General features: G+C 43.3%; 1 protein-coding gene across 2 annotated transcripts in view; it reads left to right on the top strand.

Annotated features, from left to right (window-relative positions):
* The window catches only part of USP47 (ubiquitin specific peptidase 47), an 82,949-nt gene extending 59,378 nt beyond the window's left edge, over positions 1–23,571 (top strand). For both annotated transcript variants that reach the window (XM_015421630.1, XM_015421629.1), the window contains exons 17-29: positions 1,060–1,164; positions 2,169–2,376; positions 2,645–2,760; positions 2,964–3,083; positions 3,400–4,180; positions 5,539–5,714; positions 6,307–6,387; positions 11,611–11,726; positions 13,446–13,564; positions 15,612–15,742; positions 17,710–17,757; positions 20,014–20,144; positions 22,098–23,571. In XM_015421630.1, coding sequence (XP_015277116.1) covers positions 1,060–1,164; positions 2,169–2,376; positions 2,645–2,760; positions 2,964–3,083; positions 3,400–4,180; positions 5,539–5,714; positions 6,307–6,387; positions 11,611–11,726; positions 13,446–13,564; positions 15,612–15,742; positions 17,710–17,757; positions 20,014–20,144; positions 22,098–22,272 — 2,307 coding nt within the window. In that variant the 3' untranslated portion in view covers positions 22,273–23,571. The remainder of the gene's footprint in view (positions 1–1,059; positions 1,165–2,168; positions 2,377–2,644; positions 2,761–2,963; positions 3,084–3,399; positions 4,181–5,538; positions 5,715–6,306; positions 6,388–11,610; positions 11,727–13,445; positions 13,565–15,611; positions 15,743–17,709; positions 17,758–20,013; positions 20,145–22,097) is intronic.
* Positions 23,572–26,441: the final 2,870 nt, after the last annotated feature.

Below are 26,441 nucleotides of genomic sequence, written 5' to 3'. Positions count from 1 at the left end.
AGAAATCCAATCTTTTTTTTTTTAAACAACTTTTCCAAATAAGTCAAAATAATTTCCTCAGTGTACATTGTGCTTGTCAGAAGAATCCATCCATCCACCACCCTCCCTCCAATAGGCTTGCCAAGTCCCCCCGGGGGGCGGGGAAATCCCCGCCCGAGAGGCCCGTTACCCAGCGCCGGCAGATCGGGCCCCAGGGGGAACCCCACCCCCAAAGCACGCGACGTGCCCGGCGTCAGCACGGAAATGACACAGTCGCGTTGGGGGCGGGGCCGCGGTCATCCGAGGGAAAACTCTATGGTTTTCCCTCGGATGATTGTGGCCCCGCCCCCGGCATGCCAACGTGGTTGTGTCACTTCCGGGTGATGTGGTTGCAGCGCGCACGCGCGCACTCCCAAACCAGCACTGAACTCTCCCGGTATACAGAGGGTAAGGACTTGGCAACCCTATCCTCCAAAGAAGTGTGCTGGCACACAAAAGCTTATACCCGGAATAAAATGTTGTTGGCCATAAAGCTGGGACTCCAATTTTGTTTTTCCTCTCTTTTCCTTCTTCCTCCCTTCCCCCCCCCCAAAAAAAGAGGAGGAGCAGCCTTGGAGCAGAAGCTGTGTGTGAGGGGGAGAGGGAGGGGCAGGCAAGCTTGTCCTTGTATCTCTCTGGAACGAAGCAGCCACGAGGCTCTCTCTATCTCTGTGTGTGTGTGTGTGTGTATGAGAGAGAGAGAGCGAGGGGGAAAGGGAAGCAGGAAGCTAAGAGCCACTGAGAGCGCTGGGAAAAAAGCAAGCTAGGGTGCGGCTGCAGGAGCAGCCCTGGGAAAAGAAGCTGGAGAAGGAAGTTACTTGGGGGGCAGTTTTGAGCCCTGTGTGGGCCAGATGCGGGACACGGGCTGCATGTTTCACACTCCTCCCTTAGGAAGTTAATTTACTGTGGAACCAGCCACCTCCATTCACCATGAGTACTACATAACGAAGTTTTAATTGTAGTTGTTTTCTGTGGTGGTGTAGGTAAAAGCTGTCTCATGCACTTGAAAATATATTGTTCCTTTTGTTCCTGACTTCACAGATAAAATTATTCTGTATGCATCCTGTGAAACAAATAATGATGGAAAATAAACTAGAAGTTCATAAAGACAAGACTCTGAAGGAAGCTGTCGAGATAGCTTATAAGGTACTGTACCATGTATATTTGAAATCTTATTAAATAGCAGTTGATGGGTTGGTCAGAACCCACAATGCCATAAGTAATGTTTGCATGCATACACTGAGACATTTCTGGCCCCCTTCCTTTTAGAGGCTCACCACCTCAGGTCTCTAGAGTGGTCTGGGGGTGCAGTCAGGAGAAGGGGCATTACTTACTGTAATTTCTGCTCGTGTATGGAACTCTTGGGTTCTTAGCCATATCATTTTGTGTATCACCTTTTTGTGTTCATGTGCATAATACATGGGATGGTTTTTTCGATATGAGAAATTACCCTATTTTTTGTGTTATTCTAAGAACATAAGAGAACCCATGTTGACTCAGTGCAGTGTCCCATCTAGTTCAACACTCTGTGTCACACAGTGGCCAAAACCCAGGCTCATCACTGCCAGTAATGGCCTCAGCTGCTTGCATCAGTGATTCTTAATCAGGAAGTACTAGCGAATCCTTTATTTCAGCATTGGCAATCTTAAGAACATAAGAGAAGCCAGTGTTGGATCAGGCCAATGGCCCATCCAGTCCATCAGTCTGTCACACAGTGGCCAAAAATACCAGGTGCCATCAGGAGGTCCAGCATTGGGGCCAGGACACTAGAAACCCTCCCATTGTTGCTCCCCTCAGCACCAAGAATACAGAGCATCACTTGCCCCAGAGTCCCTATCTATACCTTGTGGCTAATAAGCACCGATGGACCTCTGCTCCATATGCTTATCTAATCTTGGAACTAGGAACTACTGTCACAGTACACAAGGTTGGAGTGTATGCAGCAAGATGCAAACCTCCTCTCTTCCAGACCACTGAAACTTTAAATTTTATTTACTTTTAATAATCGTACACTTTGCTTTAACAAGAGACTCTAAAATGGCCATAGCCCTTTGTTTAAGTTGTAGCATTGGAAACAGCTCTGTTTTCCACACTTTCAATTGACGATTGTATTGGGTGTGAGTTGGACTTCATCACTGCGTTTGTTTTAGATAATGGATTTGGAAGAAGCTATTCCTCTGGATTTCTGCCGTCTTGTGAAGTATGATGAGTTCCATGATTATTTGGAGCGATCTTATGAAGGGGAAGAGGATACTCCAATGGGAATCTTGCTTGGAGGTGTCAAATCAACTTACATGTTTGATCTCCTTCTGGAAACAAGACGACCTGAACAGGCTTTCCAGTGTTATAAACCTGGTGGTAATTAATATTTTATAAAATGTCCTCCTTTGTGAACAAATACTGTAAATGCCCACAGTAAACACGTGTAATTTGTTCTAAGAGATATTTAAGCCATGCTATTAAATCACTGTTGTAACTTTACATTTGAAAGGCACTTCAACAGCCACCAGCCAATTTAATGCCTTGGTAGATAAACAGCTGCTACAGCTTTTATCACGCTAACCTTGTGCTTCTGTTTTCGTTTAACTAATGCTGATGTGTAGTATTTCTTTTCTTACTCCGACAGAAGTCATGGTGAAAGTTCATGTTGTTGACCTGAAGCAAGAAACTGTGGCTCCTCCTGTTAGTGTCCGTGCTTATCTGAATCAGACTGTAACAGAATTCAAGTATCTTATTTCAAAGGTAGATTAATATCTTCACTTAGCCACTCACGCAGTGAGGTTGACTTTTTGCCCGGTGCGTTTCAATATTCCTGCCTTACTATGGTATCTTTCCCCTTTTCTCCCTCCTCTTATTTGTGCACGTATAATAAACTTGATCTGTCTTGTTAGTGTCAGAAAATTATTTTTTATAGGGTATATTTCTGTTTCCTTGTTCCATTTTAGGCTGTACATTTGCCTGCTGAAACAATGCGGGTTGTGCTGGAACGTTGCTACAATGATTTGCGCCTTCTCAACGTGGCAAACAAAACACTGAAAGCTGAAGGCTTTTTTAGAAGCAATAAAGTAAGCTATTTGGGCTCCCAGTTACTTCATACTGAAGTGATTTCTAAGCGCTAATATTGTAAGAACAGTAGATTAAAACTTTTTTTTCACCATGCATATATAACTTTGAAATAATAAAGCTAAGAAGAAGTACAGTTATTTACTGGATTTCAGCAGCTTTTAAGGCTAAAATCTTGAACTGGCATGGGAATACTTTTAATTGGCATACATAGTTTATATATCCATAGTTTGGGTTAGTTTCTTAAATTCAGATAGGGGAGGGCTGCATGTGTGATTGTAGAAAATAGTGGAATACCCGCTTTATGTATTTATTTAGGTATTCGTTGAAAGTTCCGAGTCTCAGGATCGACAGTTGGCATTTACGGATTCCCATTTATGGAAAATTCTGGATCGCCATGCAAATACAATCAGACTTTATGTTTCATTACCAGAACAATCTCCTGGATCACAGTTTAGAAGGACAGTTTTTCAGAAGGGCAGTGGAGATTCCAGCAATGTAGATGAACTCTGTCAAAGAATAAAAGGACCTTTAGGTAATATGAAATCAGTAGAAGCTATCCTAGAAGAGAGTACAGAAAAACTTAAAACCTTGTCTCTACAGCAACAGCAGCATGACATGGATAACGGAGACAGCAGCAAGAGCACAGAGGCAAGTGACTTTGAGAACATCGAATCACCCTCTAATGAGGTAGATTCATCAGCTTCAGCAGAAAACCATGAGCTCGCAAACCAAATTCAAGTTTCTGATCCAGAAAATTTCCAGTCCGAGGAACGGTCAGATTCTGATGTGAACAACGATAGGAGCACAAGTTCCGTGGACAGCGATATTCTTAGTTCGAGCCACAGTAGTGACACCTTATGCAATGTGGACAATGCTCCCATCCCCTTGGCTAATGGTCTTGATTCACACAGCATAACAAGCAGCAGGAGATCTAAAGCAAATGAAGGAAAAAAGGAAACATGGGATACAGCTGAGGAGGATTCTGGTACTGACAGCGAATATGATGAAAGTGGAAAGAGCAGGGGTGAAACACAATATATGTACTTCAAGGCAGAACCTTATGTTGCGGAGGAAGGTTCAGGAGAAGGGCAGAAATGTGCGTATAGACAACGAAAGGTGTATGATTTCTAACATAGAGCTGTACTTACCTAATGCATTATTTCTTCTGTAAAAATCTGCATATACAGAGAAGCCATTTGTTTACTGTACCTTGAGAGGTGTTTCTAGATTTGCAAAACATATATGTTGTCTTCAGCTAACAATAAAGGGGGATTTGTTCATCAGCCAAAATAATTCTTGAAGGCCGGCGGACTAAGCTGCATGCTGGTGAGGATAATTTCACTGGGCTTCTCCTCCTTGTTTCAGGTTGCATTGCTTTTTGTTCATCTACATCCCATGAAACCTCTAACATCAGTGTTTTGCAGAACATGGCAGAAATGTGGTACAGTGGAAAATAACTACATTGTGACTCCAAGCCAGTGTTTTAATTGAGTGACTATCTGTATCCTATGGAGTTTGATTACCAATAGCGTGATATAATTTAGTTGGGGAAGCTCCCACTCCCATTCCAAGGACTGCGCTTTGAAGAAAAGGCAGGATTAGAAATGCATGCCAGGAAGCTCATCTATATACTAATAGCGAAGGTGCCCCCTGCGTGCAGATATCTAAATCTGCACATTGGGGGCACCTGGGGGGCAGGGAGATTTTCCTGCACACTTGGGGCAGTCCCCAGGTGTGCACAAAAATCTAAAAAGTTGAAAAAAATATAGAGGGGATATTTAAATCCCCAAAAAGGTAAAAGAGCCTTCCCTGCGCATGCGCGGGGGGGGGAGATCTGCGAAGGCCCGGTGGCTGCAAGCCGCTCGGGCCTCGCTTCCAGAGCCGAGGGGCGGGGATGGGGGGGAAAGCTTACCTGCTGCTGCTGCTGCTTCCTCCTCCTGCTGCTCTGCTTGGAGCTCTTCCCCCCTCCACGAGTATCGCGGGTCCCTTTTCTTGTACTATTTCTAATTCTTGACTGACATTTTACTTTAAATATGTCTTTTTTCCAAATTGGTATGAGCTTGGGAAAAGCTGTATGCAGGTGTCCTCAATAATTGTGCCGCCTTCTAAATTACGGCTTAGGGAATAGTTATTAATTAAATCCATTTCCCTCTGGATCTGGAGTTTTTCCTGCCTAGTGGCAATGAAAGACAAATATGCACAGCCTCCATAGAACAACACTGTGTTAAATAGGACACTGCTAAGGAAATTATGCAACTATATAGGGGTCTTTTCTCATTGATCACCTTAGTCAGAAACTCTGTAAGGCTAGAGGAGGGAATAAGAGTTGCCCATGCGTAGAGTTATGGCATGGCACTATGATGACTGAATGCATCTGTGGCAGTAGTGAGAGTCACCGTACAGGAACTGAGTATTGTTAATTTTCATGCTGACCATTTGTCCTTTCTGGCTTAGGGTTATTAATTCATGTTGATAAAAGAATTACACTTTCTGCCTTCAAACAACATCTGGAGCCATTGGTTGGTGTTCCGTCCTCTCAGTTCAAGGTCTTTCGAGTTTATGCCAGCAATCAAGAATTTGAAAGCGTGCGGCTCAATGAGACCCTTTCATCCTTCTCAGATGACAATAAGGTTAGTAAAGCATGCCATTGGATACCAAAAACACACTGTAAGTGCCAGTATAGGGAAATGTAGTCAGAGATTCTACAGCTTGATCAAATTAAGGGTGTTTATTTTCAAACTGAAGGACTTTATTAAATGTCTCTCTTCTCCATTTGGAATGAATATTCATTTAAAAATATTTTTTATAAATATATACAAAAGACACAGAAGAATATATAAAAAGGCTGAAATATACAAGAATAATCGACAGTATCATCACCATATTCTATTAAACAGTAGAGACAACAATTTACAATTAAGTAGTAACTGTTATGCCTTTCTTAAGCATAAAGTTGAATCACTTGCTGAACATTATGAGAACTGTATGTCTGGTTACAATTATTAGTTAGAAGATACTATTCTGCAAATATTGCTTGCCTAAAATATTTCTTTTCTCTTAAGCCTCTACAGAAACAATTCATTCATCGCTGGTAAAGTGTCTTGGTTCCCCCCCACCCCACCCCCAGGATCGAGCAATTCACTGCTGCAAGCATATTTAACAATATCTGAGAATTTATGCGTTTTATTTGTTTTCTTAGTAGAATTTCTTCCTACTTTACAGATAACAATTAGGCTGGGGAGAGCACTGAAGAAGGGGGAATACAGAGTCAAGGTTTATCAGCTCTTGATAAATGATCCAGAGGTAAGCAAAGCTCTTGAAATTAATTGATAGCTTCCCCCCAATACAAAAAGTTGACTTTCAACACTATATTTGGGTACTGTATATGTACCATGTTTCCCGTCCTCCTTGGCCACTTTATTAGAGGTGTAACATTTCTGAAACCTTTGAATCCATGGCAAAGACCAGGATTTTTCCCCATTTTAAGAAAAAAACTCAAAACAGAAATTTGGGGGAAGTTGAAATCTATATTTCAAATATACTAATTTTCTTACCACTTCTATATTTTACTAGTTTAAAAACATAAAATGCATTGTTTATAATTTACTGCATAGAAGTTGATAAATTTGAACAAAATGATGACATTTAACTAATTGTAAACGTTCCAAGTGTAAGAATTGGAGAAGCTTAGGTTGAAGAAGCTTGTGTGTATTTTAATTCTTGATGGTTGGAAAATGTGTCCCTCCCCTCTTGAAAACAGAAACTATCCACATTGGAAATCAAATAATTTAGTATCTCAAGTTAGATAAAAAAAATGTTTGATACTCTCTACATTATCCAGAAAAAATCAGCAGCCATCTGTTTATCAGAGCTGAAAGTGGGATTACTGTGTGTACCACAAGCAGTGGTCACTCTTTCAACATGCTTCCAACTCTGAAGAAATTACTATCTGCCTGCAGCCTAACAGTTTACAGTATTAAGAACTGTCAGCAGATCTGACCTGAGTTTAAATTTCACTGTAACAATTGTCTCCTCTGCAGGGTACAATCATAGCTGTAACTGTACAAAATTATTCTTATGGCGCCCATATCATATAAAGTAAATAATACCTCGTTGAACATATTGCCCTCTGATCAGAATCATCTTCTGAATGCTCAGTTGTTTTCAGTTCTTGGACTTTCACCTTTAGCTTAATGGAGCGCAGAGAACAAGGCTAGGTTAAAACTAGCTTCTCAGCTCTTCCTCGTGTAATGTGTTCCTTGATTTTATGTACATATTTTCAAATGTAGTCCAGTTTCTCACATGCTGCAGAAGATAGAGGAATCTGAAGGAGGTAAGGGGGCATGTGTCTGCAGTATGCAGGAGTTGTAATTAGTACTGAAGATCATCCTACATTATTGTTATAAAGCTTTCAGAAAAAAATTAATATTTTAAAAGAATTTCCTGAATGAAGCTGATTGTTTGGGTCTTTTCCGATCTGGATTCAGGCCTGGTTATGGGACTGAAACAGCCTTAGCCTCTCTGGTGGATGGCCTATGCCAGGAGATGGACAGAGGGCGTTCAATCCTGTGAATTCTTCTGGACCTCTTAGCAACTTCTGGGACCACCTTATAGACTAGGACTGAGAGGCACTGTTTTGTGGTGGTTATGGCCTTACCTCAAAAGTTGGTTTCAGAGTGAGGTCAGCCTCCGACCTACAGGGTCCTTCAAGGGTCCATTTTGTCTTCCATGCGTTTCAACATCTACATGAAGCTGCTGGAAGCAGTCATCTGGCGATTTGGGCTGAGGTGCCATCACTATGCAGATGACACTCAGCTCCATCTAACGATTCCTGCAGATCCCAGAGAGGCTGTAGCAACAGGTGCCTGGAGGCAGGTTTAGAATGGATGAGAGCTAACAAGCTGAAACTTAATCCTGATTTTAATAAGAAGGTGTCTGATTCATTTATTGCAAGGACAGAGTCCAGAGCCATGGTGCCCTCCAGTGTTCTCTCCCCCCCTCCCAGCAGGACCTTGGAAGATCCTCAGGTACCAGGAGATGGAGGGTTTACTTGTACCCTGCTCCCTTTCTTCTGGCTGCCACAGTCCTTTTCTCTGTAGTCTGGGGAGTGGCCTGGCCCTTCCTCCTTGGTGACCCTCCCTGGTCTGCCTTTAAAAGGGTTCCCCGGGGGAGGGACATTCCCAGGCTCTCCCTGTCTCCTTACTTCCAGGGCAGGGCCTGACCACCTGGCTGGGGAGAGGCCAATGGGACTTCCAACGGGGCCTCTGTCTTCTCATTGTGCACTCCCATCTATTCCACAAGGAACCTTATTCAGGCCTGTGTGAGCCCAAGGAAGTTGAAGCTACCATCTCTTCCTTTCCCTTCCCTTTCTGGAGATGGGCTCTGGACCAGACTGTCAGTGGTGCTGCAGCCTGCTGCTGGGCTGGGCCCCTTTTCCCTTTCTCTCATCATCACCAGGGCTTCTGCTGTCTGGACATCTAGCCAAGGTTGCAACCGGCTGAAGCCCTGTTTTAAGTGTTCTCTCGGGAGTCACCTGCCTTGACTCTGGGCTCCCTCCCCACTGCTCCTGGCCTTGACCTTGTATCTCCTGCCTCCCGTGGCTTCCAATGGGTTGGGAGGCTGGTGGTGCGCTGGGCTCGCCTGTCCAACCGTGGCTGCCAGTGCCGCTGAGGCGTCCTGCCACTAGTCTACTGCAGCTGTTCTCCTCTGGCACTTCCTTGCCGGTGTCTCCTGCTGCCAGCTCTCCTGGCCAGGATGACCGGGTTGGGCATGGCTCCTCCTCCAGCAGTAAGTGCTAGCTGGGCATGCCGACCCTGGACAAGGTACTGTTGGTGGAGGGAGGGTCTGACACACGAACTGGGGTATATCCCGTTCTGGATGTACTCTCCCTAAAGGAGCAGGTTCATAGCTTGAAGGTGTTGCTAGACCTGGGTCTCCTGTTGGATACAGGTGGCAGTGGTTGGAAGGGCAACTTTCACAAGTTCCAGCCATTCCCAGGCAGGAAGCATCGTGCCACTGTGGTGTAGATTAGATAATTGCAATGTGCTGTACTTGGGGCTGCCCTCGAAGCCCGTCTGGGAGCTACAGCTGGTACAGAATGCTGTGGCCAGAAGACTGGAGCGAGTTCTAGGGATCATATCACTCTAGTCTCGATCCATCTACGTGGGCTCCCAATTTGCTTCCAAGCTCAATTCAGGGTGCCAGTATTGGTCTTTAAAGCCCTGTGTGGCTTGGGGCCAGCAGATCTGAAGGACTGCCTATGCCCATATGGACTTAACCTTGACCATGTTGGTCATATTTAGAAGCCCTGTTTTGGGTGCCCTTACCATCTGAGGCTAGACAGGTGGCAACTCAAGAAAGGACCTTCTCAGTTGTGGCACTGGAAATTTGGAACTCCTTCCCCGTGAATATTCATCTTGTCACCCTGTGTTATCTTCTGCCAGTGGGTGAAGACTTTTTTGTTTTGTTTGGCATTCCCTCACTAAATCTTATTAGCCTATCTCCCTGTTTGTGAATGTGTTTACATTTTTGTGTGTTTATATTATGTTTTACTTAATTATTTTAAATGTTTTATATTTTTGTGTTTTAAATGCTTTTTAATGCCTGAAACATTTCAGTGTTTTAATGTTCACCATTTTGGAGACCCTGAAATGGGTGAAAACACAGTATAGAAATGTTTTATTAAGTAAAACCGTGGCTTTAAAAACCTAAAAGGTTTTAAAAAACCCTTTTCCAAGTCTCTCTTCCTCCCTGAGTACTTACATGTTTGTTACAGTAGTCTTTTTCCTAAACGGAAGTTAATCCATCAAATCACGTATTTTACATAAGAATTACAGCATGACTGTGCTTTCCATTATGAGTTACCATATCAGGCAGCGAGTGTTAAAGGTGGTTGACCAAACAGCAGTCTAAACAAGAATATATATTGCTGTTTGTAGAATAAAATTAATCCTTTTCTCTACGCAATACACTGTCAATTCAGTTAATCTCTAGATTAAATCTCTAGAGGGGGGAAAGGTCAACTGCATTCACACCAACTAGTGTTCCCTCTAAGCCGAGTTAGTGTGAGCTAGCTCACAGTTTTTTAGCCTCCGGTTCACACATTTTTGTCTTGGCTCAGGAAGGAAGGCTCCAGAGCAAACCAATTTATGCAGGAGCCAAATCGCTCGCTCACAACTTTAATGCCAGTAACTCACAAAGTAGAATTTTTGCTCACAAGACTCCACAGCTTAGAGGGAGCCTTGACACCAACAGCATTTTATGTGATCTGGCACTTAAGCAAGGAGAACCTAGCTATTAGTGATCCAGAGGAGTTAGCCATGTTAGTCTGTTGCTGCAAAATAGTAAAAAGTCCAGTGGCACTTTTAAGACTAACAAACTTTATTGTAGCATAAGCTTTCGAGAAACACCATTCTCTTCATCAGATGGCTCTTCGTGGTCATTCTTGTCCTTCAGCTACTCCAATAGCTAATTCTCTTTGGTTTATGTATTTCTATATAATTTCAGGCTAAAAAAATATTCCATTGATTGCTTTGAGCTAAGAGATATATGTGTTGGAAACTATTGTCATCCGTTTTAAATTGGTCTAGAATCTTTAGTCGCAGAAAAGATCTCTAATTACATGGTGATCTAACGTCTCTTAGTTTTCACTGTGTCTTTTAACAATCTTTTTCAAATTAAGAACATAAGAACATAAGAGATGCCAGTGGTGGATCAGGCCAAAGGCCCATCCAGTCCAACACTCTGTATCACACAGTGGCCAGAAATACCAGTGCCATCAGGAGGTCCACCAGTGGGGGCAGGACATTAGAAGCCCTCCCACTGTTGACCCCCCCAAGCACCAAGATGACAGAGCATCACTTGCCCCAGAGTCCCTATCTATACCTTGTGGCTAATAGCCACTGATGGACCTCTGCTCCATATGCTTATCTAATTCCCTTTTGAAGCCGTCCATGCTTGTAGCCGCCACCACTTCCTGTGGCAGTGAATTCCAAGTGTTAATCACTCTTTGGGTGAAGAAGTACTTCCTTTTATCCGTTCTTGATGTTGTATTATTCACTCTTTCATGTCTGTAACAGTCTTGGCTACATTTCTAGATTTTTCTGAGATGAAGTCAGAGATGAATGGAAGCCCCTTGTTGAGTCTCCCCCTCCCCATCGCCAGATATCAATATCTAGTAAAACAAACCCAGAATTCTGCATTTCCCTGTTCCCCATTACTTTGCCGATCCTTGGGAGATGCGGAAATGTGTGTCCTGACGATGCTGAGGCAGTAATGATACAGTACTAAGCTGAGTTACTCTTCTAAGTTTGTTGAAGTCAGTGGCCTAGAAGGGTATAACTCTATTTAGGACTACACTGTAAGTAACTTTACTGCATGTTACAGAACTGGACTTGGGGACACACTTCTTGATGGCAGAGTTCATTCCGCTGTTTATGGGGGGGGGGGGAAATGATCCTTCCATTCTGTTTTCTAAATGAGCTGTTTGCTGGTATGAATAGTATTTAAAATCTGTTGTGTTCACAGCCCTGCAAGTTTCTTCTAGATTCTGTGTTTGCTAAAGGAATGACGGTACGCCAGTCAAAAGAGGAGCTACTTCCTCAGCTCAGGGAGCAATGTGGACTAGATCTGACTGTTGAAAGGTAAAGAGCATTATAGTAAAGTTTGTATCTTTGGCACTGTTCACACATGCAATGTGTGAACGTTATGAACAGAGGTCATTTCGGGGGGGAACACGGGGGAATGCAGTTCCCCCAGGTGAGGTATGGGGGGGCGGGGCACATGACGAAGCCCCGCCCCCTGCTTCCAGCCGCCCCGCTTCTGGCCCTCATTCAGCCAGGAGGATACAGGAGAAGAGGGAGGGTAAGTTGCTTCCTCCTCGCCTCTCCCCACCCCTGCCTGCCTGAAGCCAGGGAGGGCCTTGGTGGGGCTTCCTTACACTCCCGCCGGCCTTACAGGTCCACCACCGGGCCCCTGATGTCAGGGGGGGTGGCATATGCTAATGAGTTATGCTAATGAGTTCCCCTAGCTCTTTTTCTACGAAACGACCCCTGGTTATGAAAATTATGTGGCCAGGAGCCAAGGTGGTAGAGTGCACTGCAACACTTCAGACTGTTGCTGGTGGATTCCTTTGTAGACAGAACTGCCTGGGGATGGGCCTGGCCAACCTGAGCCTCTGGAGCTATGTCTGAGGGGAAAGTGACTAACGAGCCACAAGAGCAGCTGCCTGGGAACTCACTGCAGCTGGCCAAGGGTCTTAGAGGACTGGACTGGTGGCAGAGGGAGACAGTGGTGGCCTTGACAGCACTGCCTCACTAGGAGAAGCAGGCATCCAGTAGGGAGGAGGGAGAACCAGCAGCATGAACAGGCAGTCACAGGGAGAGCATGGAGAAAAGCACTGGCCCAGGCCTGCTCTGACATGCTAGGACATCCAGGAGCCAAGAGGATTGGGAAAGGCTGGAGAAGAGGTGGAGCCAAACCCAACCCATATACTTCTGACCCCACAACAGGCCAGGAGGAGTGAGGGGGCCTCACTCTGAGGTCTGGGGGAGCGCTGGCTCGGGGAAGTCTGAGAAACAAGGTGGCACAATGCCCTCCTCTTCCCATTCTGGGGCCTACTCTGTCATGTGGGGGGTGTGGGGCTGGAGAAGGAGGAGCTCACAAGAACACCATGCAAACAGAAAACAGGAGCAACAGTATTCCACCCCTCTCTTTATCTGCTGTATGGACTTTCTGTGCAGGCTTTCTGTTTCCAGGTATTTTTGAACATACAGCATTATTACAAAACCTGATCCTCTACTTACAGCTGAAGTGGTACAGCCCATTCTGCCTCATCATTCTCCTGCCTGTGAGAAAGAGGCCAGATTAGGTGTTTATTGCATGACGAGTTAAGATGTATTCAAGATGGGAAACCATTGATATTGTACATTTTAAGAGTTAGGAAAGGGGGGGGGAGAATACCCACTTTTTAATATGGCTATAAAGCAGGATATTTGGACATGAGAAACTGATGTCTTATCTGTCACTGGTCATCATTGCCTGTTTTAATTTGTATTGTTCAAATTAATCAACAATAAGTGTTGCTGACATTTTGCTGTTTTAAATTGTAGCACACAGAGGAAATGTTTTCATTATTTAATGGAGACAAAGTATTGCAGAAATTATTTATATGGTGCTTTAAAAAAAGTTATGCATGAGTGGGTTTGCTGCTGCTTTTTTCTCAGGCTTGTTAACAGCTCCATTGTAAATAGACATTTTTGTATTTAACTTCATTATTAAAAAAAGGAAAGTAGAGAGATTAACATTACCAGTGGATGTTAATTATTACTAAATTATTACATATTCTGCAAATGTTTCCACAGATTCCGCCTAAGAAAGAAGACCTGGAAAAATCCAGGCACTGTGTTTCTGGATTACCATGTCTATGAAGAAGATATAAATATTTCAAGTAACTGGGAAGTCTTCCTAGAAATACTGGATGGTAATAACATTGTACAGTTAAAATGTTAAAGCAGTGAAGTGGTTATTTTAGTGTCATTATTAAAAGGTGGTAAATTGGATTGTCAGAAGTATTTTGTGACACAAAAAACAATGTATTTGCAATGTGTATACATGGGAATGTCATATCATGGTCTGTAGTAAAGTTATGAAAATGTCCTGCTAACTTGCAGTATCTGGTTTTTTTCATCCATTTGAATTTTCATGGAAACAAGTAGCCCAGAGTTGGTTTCTACAAGCTAAAATGACATGCAGTTAATTTATTAGCTTTGTAACAGGACCACTCTAGAATGTGTTCCACAACATGGTGCCTGTGAAGAAATGCATTTTTTCCTTTAGAGATCCCCCCCCCCTCTCTGGGCAGAGAACAGGCAGGAAGGGGGGAAATCAGTTCAATTGCTTTCCAGACTTACTTCATACAAATGCTAATAGGTCTAGACAATGGGATGGTCAAGCTCTCCCCCGCCCCCTTCAAGCAGAGAACAGAAATTTGGAGGTGTTAAATACTAGAGAGACGTCAGGAAGGAATTCATGAAGAGTCTCCAGGAAAAGCTTTTCTGACCTGGCCTGTCCTGGTCAGTGGGGGGAAAGAGAGGTGATAAAACTCAGGGGAGCAAGGAGGAAGCTCTCTTTGGTGCTGAGTCTGTCAGAGCAGACAGAACTCTTAACTGAGGTCTGGAGGAGGCAGCTATTAACCATGTGCTGGCATGAAGAGCTGAAGGAAGCTGCAAGGTAATGGACCTCTGTAGAGATCTATAACATCCTACGCTAAGGAGCCTGTCCTATATTTTAACATCTGATAGGGCATGTATAGAGAGAGGGACACAGGAATCTCTTTTGAATCCCTTGCTCATCTAGTGCTGTGCTAAAAGTATGCTTGTGAACATTTCTTTTAAATAAATGCTTTATAACTTTTGATGCTGGTAGTGGTTCTCTGTACCACATAGACCTCCACCGTCTTGGACATGCTATTGTAAAAGTAATGCCGGGGGGAGGGTAGTCAGTTGGCATGGCTATTCCTCCAGGGGTGTGCAAGGCAGTGAATGGTCCCCATGTTGATCAGGTGCTGAACAGCAGGAGACACAGAGGCAAGGCCTCAGAACTTGGAAGGGAAGCTTGGAAGGGAAGCTGACCCTGCCAGCGGGCAATTCCTTACAAAGGTCAGGTGGTGGCAGTGGTTACCCGACAGAGAAAGAAAAGCCTCTCAAGGGTTTGGGAAAACTTTGGAAGGCAGGGTGGAACAGGGCCTCCAGGCTGGAGTAGGCCCGTTCTGCCACAGTGCCTGTGGGCGCCGTGGCACCTGCAGACACCTTTCCTGGCACCCAACAAGTGTTTTTAGAAAGTGGGTTAGCTTTTGCCCAGCAGGGCTTTTGATTGGCCATTGAAGGTCTGATTGGCTGTGCTTTGGTAGCTACTGCCAGCACAGCAGAAGGATCTTCAGTGTATGACTGAAGATAAGCTGTGTAAATGCAAGAAAGTATTTTGAAGCAATATGTTTATTTTAAAAGAGAACAGAGCTTTTGCCTGAAATGTTGAAGTGTTACATATAACATCACTCCCTGGTTGGCTCTGCCTCTTGTGGCAGCCATTTTATGGTTGCACCCACCACCCAGACTTCTAAAGATGCCTTTCCAGTTAAGAAAGAAGCCTATATGTTGTTCTGCAATTAAACAAGCTTGGTTCATTGAGTTGCAGCTAAAAATGCAGATGTGATTACAAGAAAGCTCAAGCTGCTCCCACTCCACCTTCTTAAAAAAATACCTTTACCATTGCATGATATCTGCAGCAGGTTCCTTCCTTCAAAGAGTGAAAGGTAAAAATAGATCTGTGAAATGAATATTTAGAAGTGGTTAAAAGATGGCTGCCTAGAAGCCGTCTTCCATGTGATTCTCCTCCAACCTCTTATGTTCCTTTCTAGAGCAAAGTCCATTTAATCTCCTTTCTACTTCAGCAGGGAATTATTCTGTGCACGTATAGATCTCTTCAAGTCTTACTGAGAGTACTTATAATACCCAAAATCAATTTTGCAGGAGCAGAAAAAATGAAGTCTATGTCACAACTTGCTGTTCTGTCAAGACGGTGGAGGCCATCCGAAATGAAGCTGGATCCTTTTCAGGAAGTAGTTTTGGAAAGCAGCAGTGTCGATGAATTAAAAGAAAAGGTGAATGAATGGCTTATGTCTTGAAAGCTGCACCTGTTCCTTATTTGATTCTGGAGAGGACCACAGTAGTGATTGACAGTGACAAGGGTGGGTCTTTGGTGGTTCCTGCTTTTGAGATGGTTTCAATACAAGCAGTGTTTCTAGCAGCCCATTCCAATTCAGCATTCTAAAATTTAAAAACTATAATATGTTCAGAATAGATTCAGGTGAGTAGTCATGTTTGTCTGAAGTAGCAGAACAAAGTTTGAGTCCAGTGGCACCTTTAAGACCAGCAAAGTTTTGTAAGAGACAATTTATTTTGCTTTGATAACTATTGAATGTTAAAATTTACCAATATAGAATAAGAAACAGAAAAAAATATATATGAAGAGATTAGTTACCTATTGAATTTTTAAAAAAAGAGGGAAGAAAAAAGGAATTTAAGAACTTTGCAGGAGGTTGTAGCACTGTGGGAAGCCATGTGGGGGGGGGGGAAGGGAGGAGGGTAGAAGGAAAATGTATAACAAATGTTGATATTGAGTGATGATATCCTAAATAAAAATTGTTTTTAAAAAAAGACCAGCAAAGTTTTATTCACAGTATAAGCTTTCATGGGCGTGCACACTTCTTCAGATATACTTTGAATAAAACCTTGTTGGTCTTAAAGGTGCCACTGGACTCAAACTTTGTTCTGTGTTCAAAGCAGTTAACAACAAAAATAAACCATGCTTTAAGTCAAGCCTCAGGAGTTCAGTATATACTTCAAGATCAGAATGTTAATCCTTATGCTTCTCAGGCAGCCAATGTTTGATGCAGATAGTCCACAGGTGCTTTAGTTCATATGAAATGAATTGTTGAATTTAACTGAATTGGCTGTGAAATGTGGCAGCAGATGTTTCCGTATAGTCTCCTTCCTGGAACATTTGTTTGTAGTCAGGTGGTGTGAGCGTCATTGTAGTGTTGGTCTGCTAAATAATTTCAGTTCATGCTAAGTGGGGTCAGCTGGGGATGCTGATGGAATCTAGTCCATGCTGCCTGCAGGTGGCTGCTGCATCTATTCCCTCTTTTCTCTCCACCCTACCTAATCCAGCTTTGACATATTACAGGGCAGTGAAAGAGAACTGACCTGCTTGGCTTGGCTTTTGGCTGTATCCTATGGGCTGCTCCGAAATCTAGGAACTGGAACAGTTGAACAGTCTATACTGCAGATCTTTAGCAATAAATGACAAAGTGAGGCTGAGTTTTGATGCTGGGCAGCCAGGGAAGGCCTGGCCCCTCTTCCTCTCTCCCTCTGCCATGACTCGCCGCCTTTCCTCACCTAATGGGGAGGGAGGAGATGGGCAGTGAGGACCTCCTGCTGCACTGGTTAGGGTGAAGAGGGCAGGCACCACCAGGCCTTACCACACTGCTGAGGGACAAGAAGGTTGGGCAAGAAAGCAGGATATTGTCTTGGGGGGGGGGATTTGGGTTCCTTAAGGCTAGAGTGCCCAAAATTCATGGGCTGGCTCTGCCCCACGGTCATCCTCTGGCATTGCATAGGATCCAACTCCTTGTGTATTAGCCCTGAAGACGATTGCTTTGCAGCAAAAGTTGTTTTCCGTACCAAAATTGTGCGAAATGACATGAATCGGTGTGTAGTTGTCTGTGAATGGTGATCACGAAGAGAAAAATTGTCACAGAAAATGCTATGTAAATCACGTTTATGGGTTTTAAAACATTGCACTAGGATATGAAGAGCAATAAGGCGAAATAGAATACCAATAACATTCGCTGTTTGCAAATTAATTCACCATATGCAGAACGTCTTTGCTACCCTAAGGAAAGAAATGTAATTTCATTGTTTTCTTAAATAAAAGCTGAAGATCTCGGATTTCTGTACCAATGGCTAGATTCCCAATTTTGTAAAGACATTTGAATAGGCATAAACATAGAGAAACTAGCAGCTGTTTTATTTACTCAGATTAACGCCAAACTTTTTTTTTTTACAGCTTAGTGAAATAAGTGGAATCCTTGTAGAAAACATTGAGTTTGCAAAGGTGAGTTGTTTGTTTCTTCAAGCTATGTAATAGTCCCCTGACCTGGATAGCTCAGGCTAGCCTGATCTTGTCCCATCTTGGAAGTTAACCAGGGTCAGCCCCGGTTAATGCTTGGATGGGGAGACCACCAAGAAGGTCTGGTGCATCATGACACTTAACGGTATTATCTAGCTACGTTTTTGTATATCTACATAATCTGTGTTCATTGTGGCTTCTGTGCAGTCTCACATTGGGAAAAGATTTCGAAAGCTTTCTGGTAGCCTAGGAGTGCCCCTTCTCCCTCTGGTGCTTTTCTGTCAAAACAATCACATGACCAGGAGGAGGGGTGCTACTAGGCTTGCCAAGTCCCCCCGGGGGGCAGGGAAAACCCCGCCCCAGAGGCCCGTTCCCCGCCGCCAGCGGATCAGGCCCCGGGGGGGACCCCACCCCAACATGCATGTCACCCGGAAGTGACGCGACCACGCCGGGCATGCTGGGGACGGGGCCACGGTCATCCAAGGGGAAACTCTATGGTTTTCCCTCGGATGGTCATGGCCCTGCCCCCACCATGCCCGGTGTGGTCGCATCACTTCCGAGTGATGTGGATGCGGCGCGCGCGCACTATGCTCGCACTCCAGCCGCCAGCCGGGAGTCCCCCGCTGCGTTGAAAATCAGACTTGGCAACCCTAGGTGCTACTCCCTCGGTTCTTTTGTTGCTGTCATGATGAGAGGATCTCCACTGCTTGTTTCAAGTCTTTTCCTCACCTCATTCTTGAGGCTGAGGAGACATATTACTATCAAAAGTTTTTTGCCATCAGTACTCATTCTAGTGAGGAATAAAATACATTTAAAGAAGAAATGTTTCTGGATTTCCACTGTGTCATTAGGGCTCAAAAGGGGCCTTCTCAGGATTGGGCCAATGGTCACTTTAGAATGTTGCTGGATAAAGGCATTCCCACCCCCCTTCCCCAGCGAGGTGTGGTGTGACAGAGCCTTGAATTCACTCACTCTTTTCAAAGGCTTTGGCTGAATAAAAGCACGTTTCTCCTCCTTGGTTTTGTCTGATCTGAGGGGAGAAACCTGGAAGTGTTGCCTGACTGAGCCTCCAATTCAGAACAGCTCTTTTCTAAGGCTTTGGCCGCAGCCGGACTGACTGAAGGACTCCCTTCCTCTCCCTGGCTTCTCTCGAATCCAAGAGCCTTTTCTAAATGAAACACCACAGAAGTGCAAACATTCAAACGAGGGGCTATACCTCTGTTTTGTAAAATCTTTAGAAATCCAGTAAGGAAGGGGGGGGGTTTAGATTGCAACTGTGGAATGAGGACATTGTGGGCTCTAACCAGCGCCTGCTCCATTCATAAAGTCTCATAAGGTTTAGGGTGTCTCATGCCCTTGTTAGGATTCCCTACCAGGGATTGCCTCTCGGTCTTCATGTCACACAGTGCTATCCTTACACTTGTTTCTCATGCCAAACATCTGTGCACCTCTTACATTCTTCGAAAGTGCCTTTTCTTGGGTTTTGGTCTGCTAGGGACCCAATACTACTTTGTATTGGCCTCTCAGGCTCCAAGTGTCCTCACACAACCCATCCTTGTGGGTTGGTAGAGGCTGTCCCACTCTGTCTTGAGTGCATGGCTGTTCAGTGCCCCTTTATGTATCACATGTCTCTCTGGAAGAGTGCTGTTTCCCTTTGCCACTTTCCTGCATGTGTTTTGATTGGGACACTTGTAGAGGGCTCCCTGCTCCTTTATAAGACAGTTCTGGGTGAAGGTCAATATGGGACGTTAAACAACTGGTGGGAAGGTGGTCCCCTGTGGTCTCTTCCTTTGAGGGCTTCACACACCCCTTGTTCACTCAGTGAGCTTGCTCATCTCCCAATGTGGGACTGCACAGAAGCCATGATGATGAAAACAGGGCTTCACTTAACCTGTAACTGTTGTTCATTGAGTCTTCTGTGCAGGCACTCATCCCTCCTGCCAGCTCTGCTCGGGAAACTTAGTGTCTTGGGGTCTCCAGTGGCGGCATGGAGAGAACTGAGGGAGTAGTGCCCCTGCTCCTGGTCATGTGATCATTTCAGTGGGAAAGCACCAGAGGGAGGAAGGGCATTCCTAGCCTACTAGAAAGCTTTGGAAAACGTGTCCGTGGCTGGCCTGTGCACATGCAATCCCACTGTGCACCTGCACAGAAGACCACTCAATGAACGACAGTTACAGGTAAGTGCAACCCTGTTTCCTGGGTGCATACAGTCTTTTTGCTAAGGTCCTTTGTTCTTTCCAGGGCAGAGGAACGTTTCCTTGTGAAATCTCAGTTCTAGAGATACATCAAGATTTGGATTGGAATCCTAAGGTTTCTACGCTGAATGTATGGCCTCTCTACATATGTGACGATGGAGCAGTGATATTTTATAGGTATGCCTTCTTATCATATTTAAAACCCTCATTCGGCAAAGCAAGTGCATGTTATCAGAATGAAACTAAAACTGAAGCTGGAAACTTCCAGTGTTTGGGTTTTCTTTCTTTCTTTTTGAAAAGAGGGATTATGGAGCAGGAATAGGCCATGTATTGTTTAATATTGCATGTGATTTTGCTCATCCTAGTTAGAATAACCTCAACTGTGCTGTTAACTTGAGCTTCTACTGTGAAGATCTACAGACTAGTACACGCTTGATGGCGGTCTTCCATGTAATTCCATTGGGTACCATGATGGGCTTTCAATTAGGCACAGACCCTTTTGGGTGATCCAGTACATGCATGCAAGGAATTCATGTGTGTCTGCTGGGACTTTCATTGTTTTGGCCGTTCAAATTACAAACATAATCCTGGCTTGGTCTGCATCACCATGCCAGTTCACACACTACCAATAACTAGTGTGTGCCTAGTGTGTAGTGTTCACAAACAACTGTAGTAAATCCCTGGGTCATACTGTGCCAGTTCAACATTTGGCACATGACAGTCGTAGTCATAGTCATGGATTTTGATGAGGTTAGCTACAGCCTTCTTAAAAAAATTCATACTGGGATAAGGCCTCACCTCTCTGATAACATTTCTCCTGTGTGCTAGTGGATAAATAATCATTTTTAATCCCATAAATATGAATGTATACAGAAATGTTGAAAACATCCTATCCTTTAGGCACTGTTACTGTTGTGATATATATAAAAAATGAATGACTTGAATAGTGTATGGATATTATTCATGTTATTTAATCTACAGTATATTACATACGCAGACTTTATCCTGTGCTCTTCCAGTAATTAGCAATAATATAATAGACCTGGAAGAAAAACAAACCTAATGCTGACGTATATTAAAAATAACTAAAAAAATAACTGTTTGGAATACAGGTAAATTACCAAGCAACTGCACATCAGACATTCTATACTTTGCACATCTGCTAAAGGGGGGGGAGTTGTTGCGTATATCAGAAATTCGGCACCCCAATACATCATGCGTGCATGAGAATATTGTAGTGCAGTGTTCTGCATGAACTTATTGGTGAATCAACATACCCAAAACCTACTTGCACACAGGAGATATGTGCAGAAATTCATGAACATCTGGAAGTTTCCTAAACAGCTGGTTTTGAGTCACATCTGGATTTTTGCTAAGATTAGTATACAGTACTCTTCATTTTTAAAGAGATTCTCAGTGTCAGAATGGGATCCCCAAGACTCTGCTTGGCAGAAAGTATACCTCATTCTACGACAAATGGAATAAGAGCATCCTTTATGGGAAATGTGACTATAAACACATTTTGGAGGGGTGTGGCCCTGCCACAAAATTGTAGATATTGTTGATATTTTGCAGTCATTTACACATGTTGAAATATAACTATGCAACTCTCATTTGTTGATTTGGCATGGTATGTCTTATCATCACCAAATTCCTCTCTTAAATTGTGGGTTCCAGGGAGATGCTTTGGATACCTCTTGCTGAGAGGCAGTTCTTCTGATCTATATATGTTTCTTTTTTATACTTCATTCTGTAAGCTGTTTTTGAGTTCCCACGTAGGGGTAAAGCAGGATAAAAGTGTTCTTCGTAATAATACTGATCCATCTCCTATTCTAGCATTCTGTGTACGATTGTGGAAAGTACAGTATTTACTCAAATGCAAGACTAGGTTTTCCCCCCCAGGTATGCCATCAAATTCAAAAGATTTTTTTTTTGTCACAAGGTGACTATATTGAACAAAACTATCTTGTTCAGCACTTGTAGCTCCATTGCTACATGCTCAGCATTTTGCAGAAGAAATGCTACTTTAAAGCTTGGTCTCTAGTGCAGTTAGATAAAAACAAACCCACTGTTGAATAACATTTTTAAATGCGATGCTATGAAATTTAAAATTGTTCTTTTATGTATAAGGGATAAAACTGAAGAAGTGGTAGAGTTGACCGAAGAACAGAGAAATGAATTAATGAAAAAAGAAAGCAGCCGGCTTCAGAAAACTGGACATCGCGTGACCTACTCCCCTCGTAAAGAAAAAGCACTAAAAATATATCTGGATGGAGCACCAAATAAAGATTTGACTCAAGACTGACACTTATTTCAGCATTCTCCCTGGGGAATTATTTTTTTGTTTAAGTGAGAGGTTCACTACTACTGTGTAGTGCCGTTACGGCAGGACTTTAGGTGTACCGCAAAGACACCAGCACTGATTGGGCTGCAGTTTTACCAATCAGAAGCACAGAGCCCAGTCAGGCCACTGTTTGACTTGGAATCATGTTGTGTGCACTATAGTCAAATGTACTGTAAAGATAAAAAGGGATGTGCAAATAAAAAAAAAAACACAAAAATGGGGTGGGGGTGGGTAATGAGCAAAAATTGAGGACAGTGTGCACATAGCAGTAGCTAGTTAACTAGCCTCAAAAAGGATATTCATAGCTTGATAATAAAAGCTGTGCAAAGGCCATGAATGAATCTTTTTCTGTTTGTTTCACTGATACACACATTACCTCATTGAAGATTTCTGAAGTAAATGTAACAGTGGCTTTTTAGAAGCATGAGCGTGGAAATAAACTGAAAATGTGATTGAATTGGCAGACCCCAAACTTTATAAAGCTAGATTTTTAAGTGACTCTTGTAAGGTTTCTCTTCCATAAAGCAGGAACATCCGAAAAAAAGTATTTTTAGAAAAAGTTACCATTACCAGCAGGTGTTGTTTTGTCTTCAAGAAGTGTTGTAAGGTAACTGATATTTTTTATTAGGTTACAGATCCAGGCAATCCCACTGTTTCATTGAGTGTGTAAATACAACTCTGCTCTTCTGAGTTAGCAGAACCGCATTTCAGCTACTTACTATGGTATTTCTCTTCACATATCAATATTCACTGTGTACATTTAAAAGTATAGCTGCCTATTTAAATTTGTATTCATTTAATGTTTGGCAATGCTGGGTACTTAGTTCGTATTTTCCCCTTGTTAACGAGTTGCAGGGGGGTTTGTTTGGCCTCTTATTTTTTGTACATTTTGGTTTTGGACTCCTCCAAGTTTGCATCTTCTAGTACCATTGCAAGTCATACTTAATTTTTTTCGCCCTGGAGTTGATTCATAGTTTTATATGTAGGGTTGTTGTTTTTTTAAGTTGGACACCCTTTAACACCTCCCACTATAACCTTCCCAGTAGTTCAGGGTTTGGTGCAAGACTGATTCAGTAAACGTGATTTAATCGCAAGTCGCCAGACACAACAAGGTTTTGGGTTGCTACATCATAAGATCGACTACAAACTTCTACATACGTTTTCTGGTTGTTGTTTTTTTTAAATACCATCTAATTTATATCAATCAATAAAAGGTTTTGGTAAACTTTTCCATGCCAGATGCTGTTTACAACGATGAACATGCCAATAAAACATTTGCTCATTCTGTTATTTTAATCATACTTCCCTTATTTTAATATGAAATGTACAGCATTATCTTATGTAGAGGTAACTTTACAGAAGGAAAGTTTTCCTCTCATGTTTATGGTAGCATCCCAAACGGGAAGTCTCTTTTCACATCTTAATTAGCATGAAAGACTACTTGATGGGCAGAGGCTATAACCTATGAGCACCTTCGAGGACCTGCCTCTATTGCAGATGAATGTAAAGTACCAATTCTTATAGCACGCCTTCAGTGTTCCACAACTTCCTGAGTATCTTGTCGAAGTACAGCCAAGCTATGCCACAGGAAAGATACACCTTGCTTCCTTTTCCTCATCGCCTTATGGGAAAGCCATTGAAGACCACAAAGGATGTTCCGGGAGGTAGGTTATGCAGAGGGGATGATTGGCCCATGTTCATCCAGTGACTTTGATGGTGAGGGTGGATTTGAATCAATGAGATTAAGGAGGACTGCTTTACTTGTGAAAACTCCATGGATTTGAGGATATCAGGTGTCATCTATAACCCAGAGTCCCTTCTGGAACATTATTTGAATGGTGTAATTATCATCTAACCATAGGGAAACAGACTTCCCGAAGTAAAGGAGCATCACTGCAAAGGTACACAGATGAGGACAAGTTCTGTGTTTCAATCAAATGGCATGTTATAATAGGTCAGATAGGCCTGTAGATGCCCAGGAAAAAATATAGTTAATTTCTTCTGTTATAGAATGGCTTGTGTATCTAATAAGTGACTGATACCAGAGGATCAGGCTGGAGATGTGGCTCTTGAGGATTTTGCAAGCCTGGACCTAGCAACTGTGTTCAGTTCCAGGACATAATCCATAGACTACCTGGTCCTTGGATTGATGGTTGATTTTCTGAGATTTTGCAAAGTAGTAGACACATCTTCCTGTCCAACTGTGCTATCATGCTGAGCAGGGGTTGGTACCTCTGGGCACTAGCTTCTGATTCTTTCCAAGCATTTGTATTGTTGCCACTTGAGTTTAACTCAGATCTCCTAATTTTTTCTTTGATGTAGCATAGGATTTGAAAGCATGAAAGGGATGTATGTTTGGGTATTCATTCCTCTTAAAACAGATAAGGTGGTCTGTATACCACACTGATGGGAACATGCGCGCGCACACACACAGTCCACCTTATGTGATCATCAAACGGGGGATCTTTTTATGGGGGGGGGAGGTTAAGGCAAAGAATGAATTTTCTGGTTGGATTTCCATATAACTCAAAAAGTGGGCTGTGCCTCCAAGAAGCTCACATTGAAATAAATGTTAGTCTTTTAAGGTGCTACTCAGTTTTATTTACTATAATGGGCTAATATAGGTACCCTTTTGCAATTCTAGTGATGGTCATGTCTTTGGCTTGCTCAAAACTAGTATCTGGAAGATTTCTTATGATTTAGGATTATTACCTTAAAACTGTTGGAAGGGCTTTTTTTGGTTTGGACGAGCTGTATAAAGCCTTCAAGGCTGAGGATGATGCCTGGTAAAGTGACTAAAATGTAGCCTATAGGAACTGCCTCTAATGGAAAGGTAGGGGGGTTACGTGTACAGAAAGTGCTTAGGGCTGCACGTGTGAAGGCAGCAGAGAGAGTAAAGAGCTCCTTTCAGTGTCACATGAGACAGTTTCCCCTTGATCTTGTGTCTGAATAAAAACTTTGAAGGATTGGGGCACTGTCCTTCCCAGCCTTGTGAAAGTTCCAGGTCGATGTAACCGACTGTGTGTATGCAGACAACATATGGTAAAGGGATTATATGCTGCCAGAAAATTTAATATGCTCTTCTAAGAAACAATGCCTTTTGATGTCCAACCAGTATGACCAAGAATCACAGATTGCTTTAAATTCTCCACGTAACGTAGATTGGAAATTTGGCATAAACTAAACACGCCTTATGGCAATGCTGAAAGGGGCTGTTTTGTTGTTGGAGTAATAAGAGTACCTATATACTGAATGGCACAATTATCCTATGGGGAGAAAGCATGTTCCAAGCTGATTAATTTCAGTCTGGTCACTATATTGAGAGCCAGCATGGTGTGGTGGTTAAGAGTGGTGGGCTCTAATCTGGAGAACTGGGTTTGATCCCCCACTCCTCCATATGCAGCCAGCTGGGTGATCTTGGGCCAGTCACCATTCTCTTGGGACTCTCTCAGCTCCACCTACCACATAAGTTGTCTGTTTTGGGGAAAGGAAGGGAAGGAGATTGTAAGCCACTCTGAGACTCCTTCAGGTAGAGAGAAGGTAAAGATTCCCTTGCTCGAAAGCCAGTCGAATCCGACTCTAGGGTTGCGGTGCTCATCTCCGTTTCAAAGCCGAAGAGCCAGCGCTGTCCGAAGACGTTTCCGTGGTCATGTGGCCGGCATGACTAAACACCAAGGCGCACGGAAAGCTGTTTCCTTCCCACCGAAATGGTACCTATTTACTTGCAATTTCTTGCTTTCGAACTGCTAGGGTTAGGGTTAGGTTGTCAGGAGCTGGAACTAGAGACGGGAGCTCACTCCGTCATGCAGCACACTCGGGTCTCGAACTGCTGAACTACCGACCTTCCACAGCCTGCAGTTCAGCGTCTTAACCACTTGAGCCACCGCAGCTCCTAGGTAGAGAGAAGCGGGGTATAAAAACCAGCTCTTCAAAGTGTAAGTCCTTAGTTACAGCCATGGCTCTGCAGCACTAGATCCTTTGGCGGAGTAGTAGTAGGAAGACAATACAGCTATTCACAGATACTTACACTGTTGTTCTTCACTCAGTATTAGTCCTATTGTACCCCGTGACCTTGTGCTAGAAGCCAGAAGTGCTTTTAGTCCTAATTAAATATCACAGTATTTCTTCTC

The sequence above is a fragment of the Gekko japonicus genome, unplaced genomic scaffold (genome assembly GCF_001447785.1).
Source record: "Gekko japonicus isolate JY-2015 unplaced genomic scaffold, Gekko_japonicus_V1.1 scaffold1834, whole genome shotgun sequence".
NCBI classification, from domain to species: Eukaryota; Metazoa; Chordata; class Lepidosauria; order Squamata; family Gekkonidae; genus Gekko; species Gekko japonicus.
Note: the sequence above shows the minus strand (reverse complement) of the source record. Positions and strands in the feature narration are given on the sequence as shown.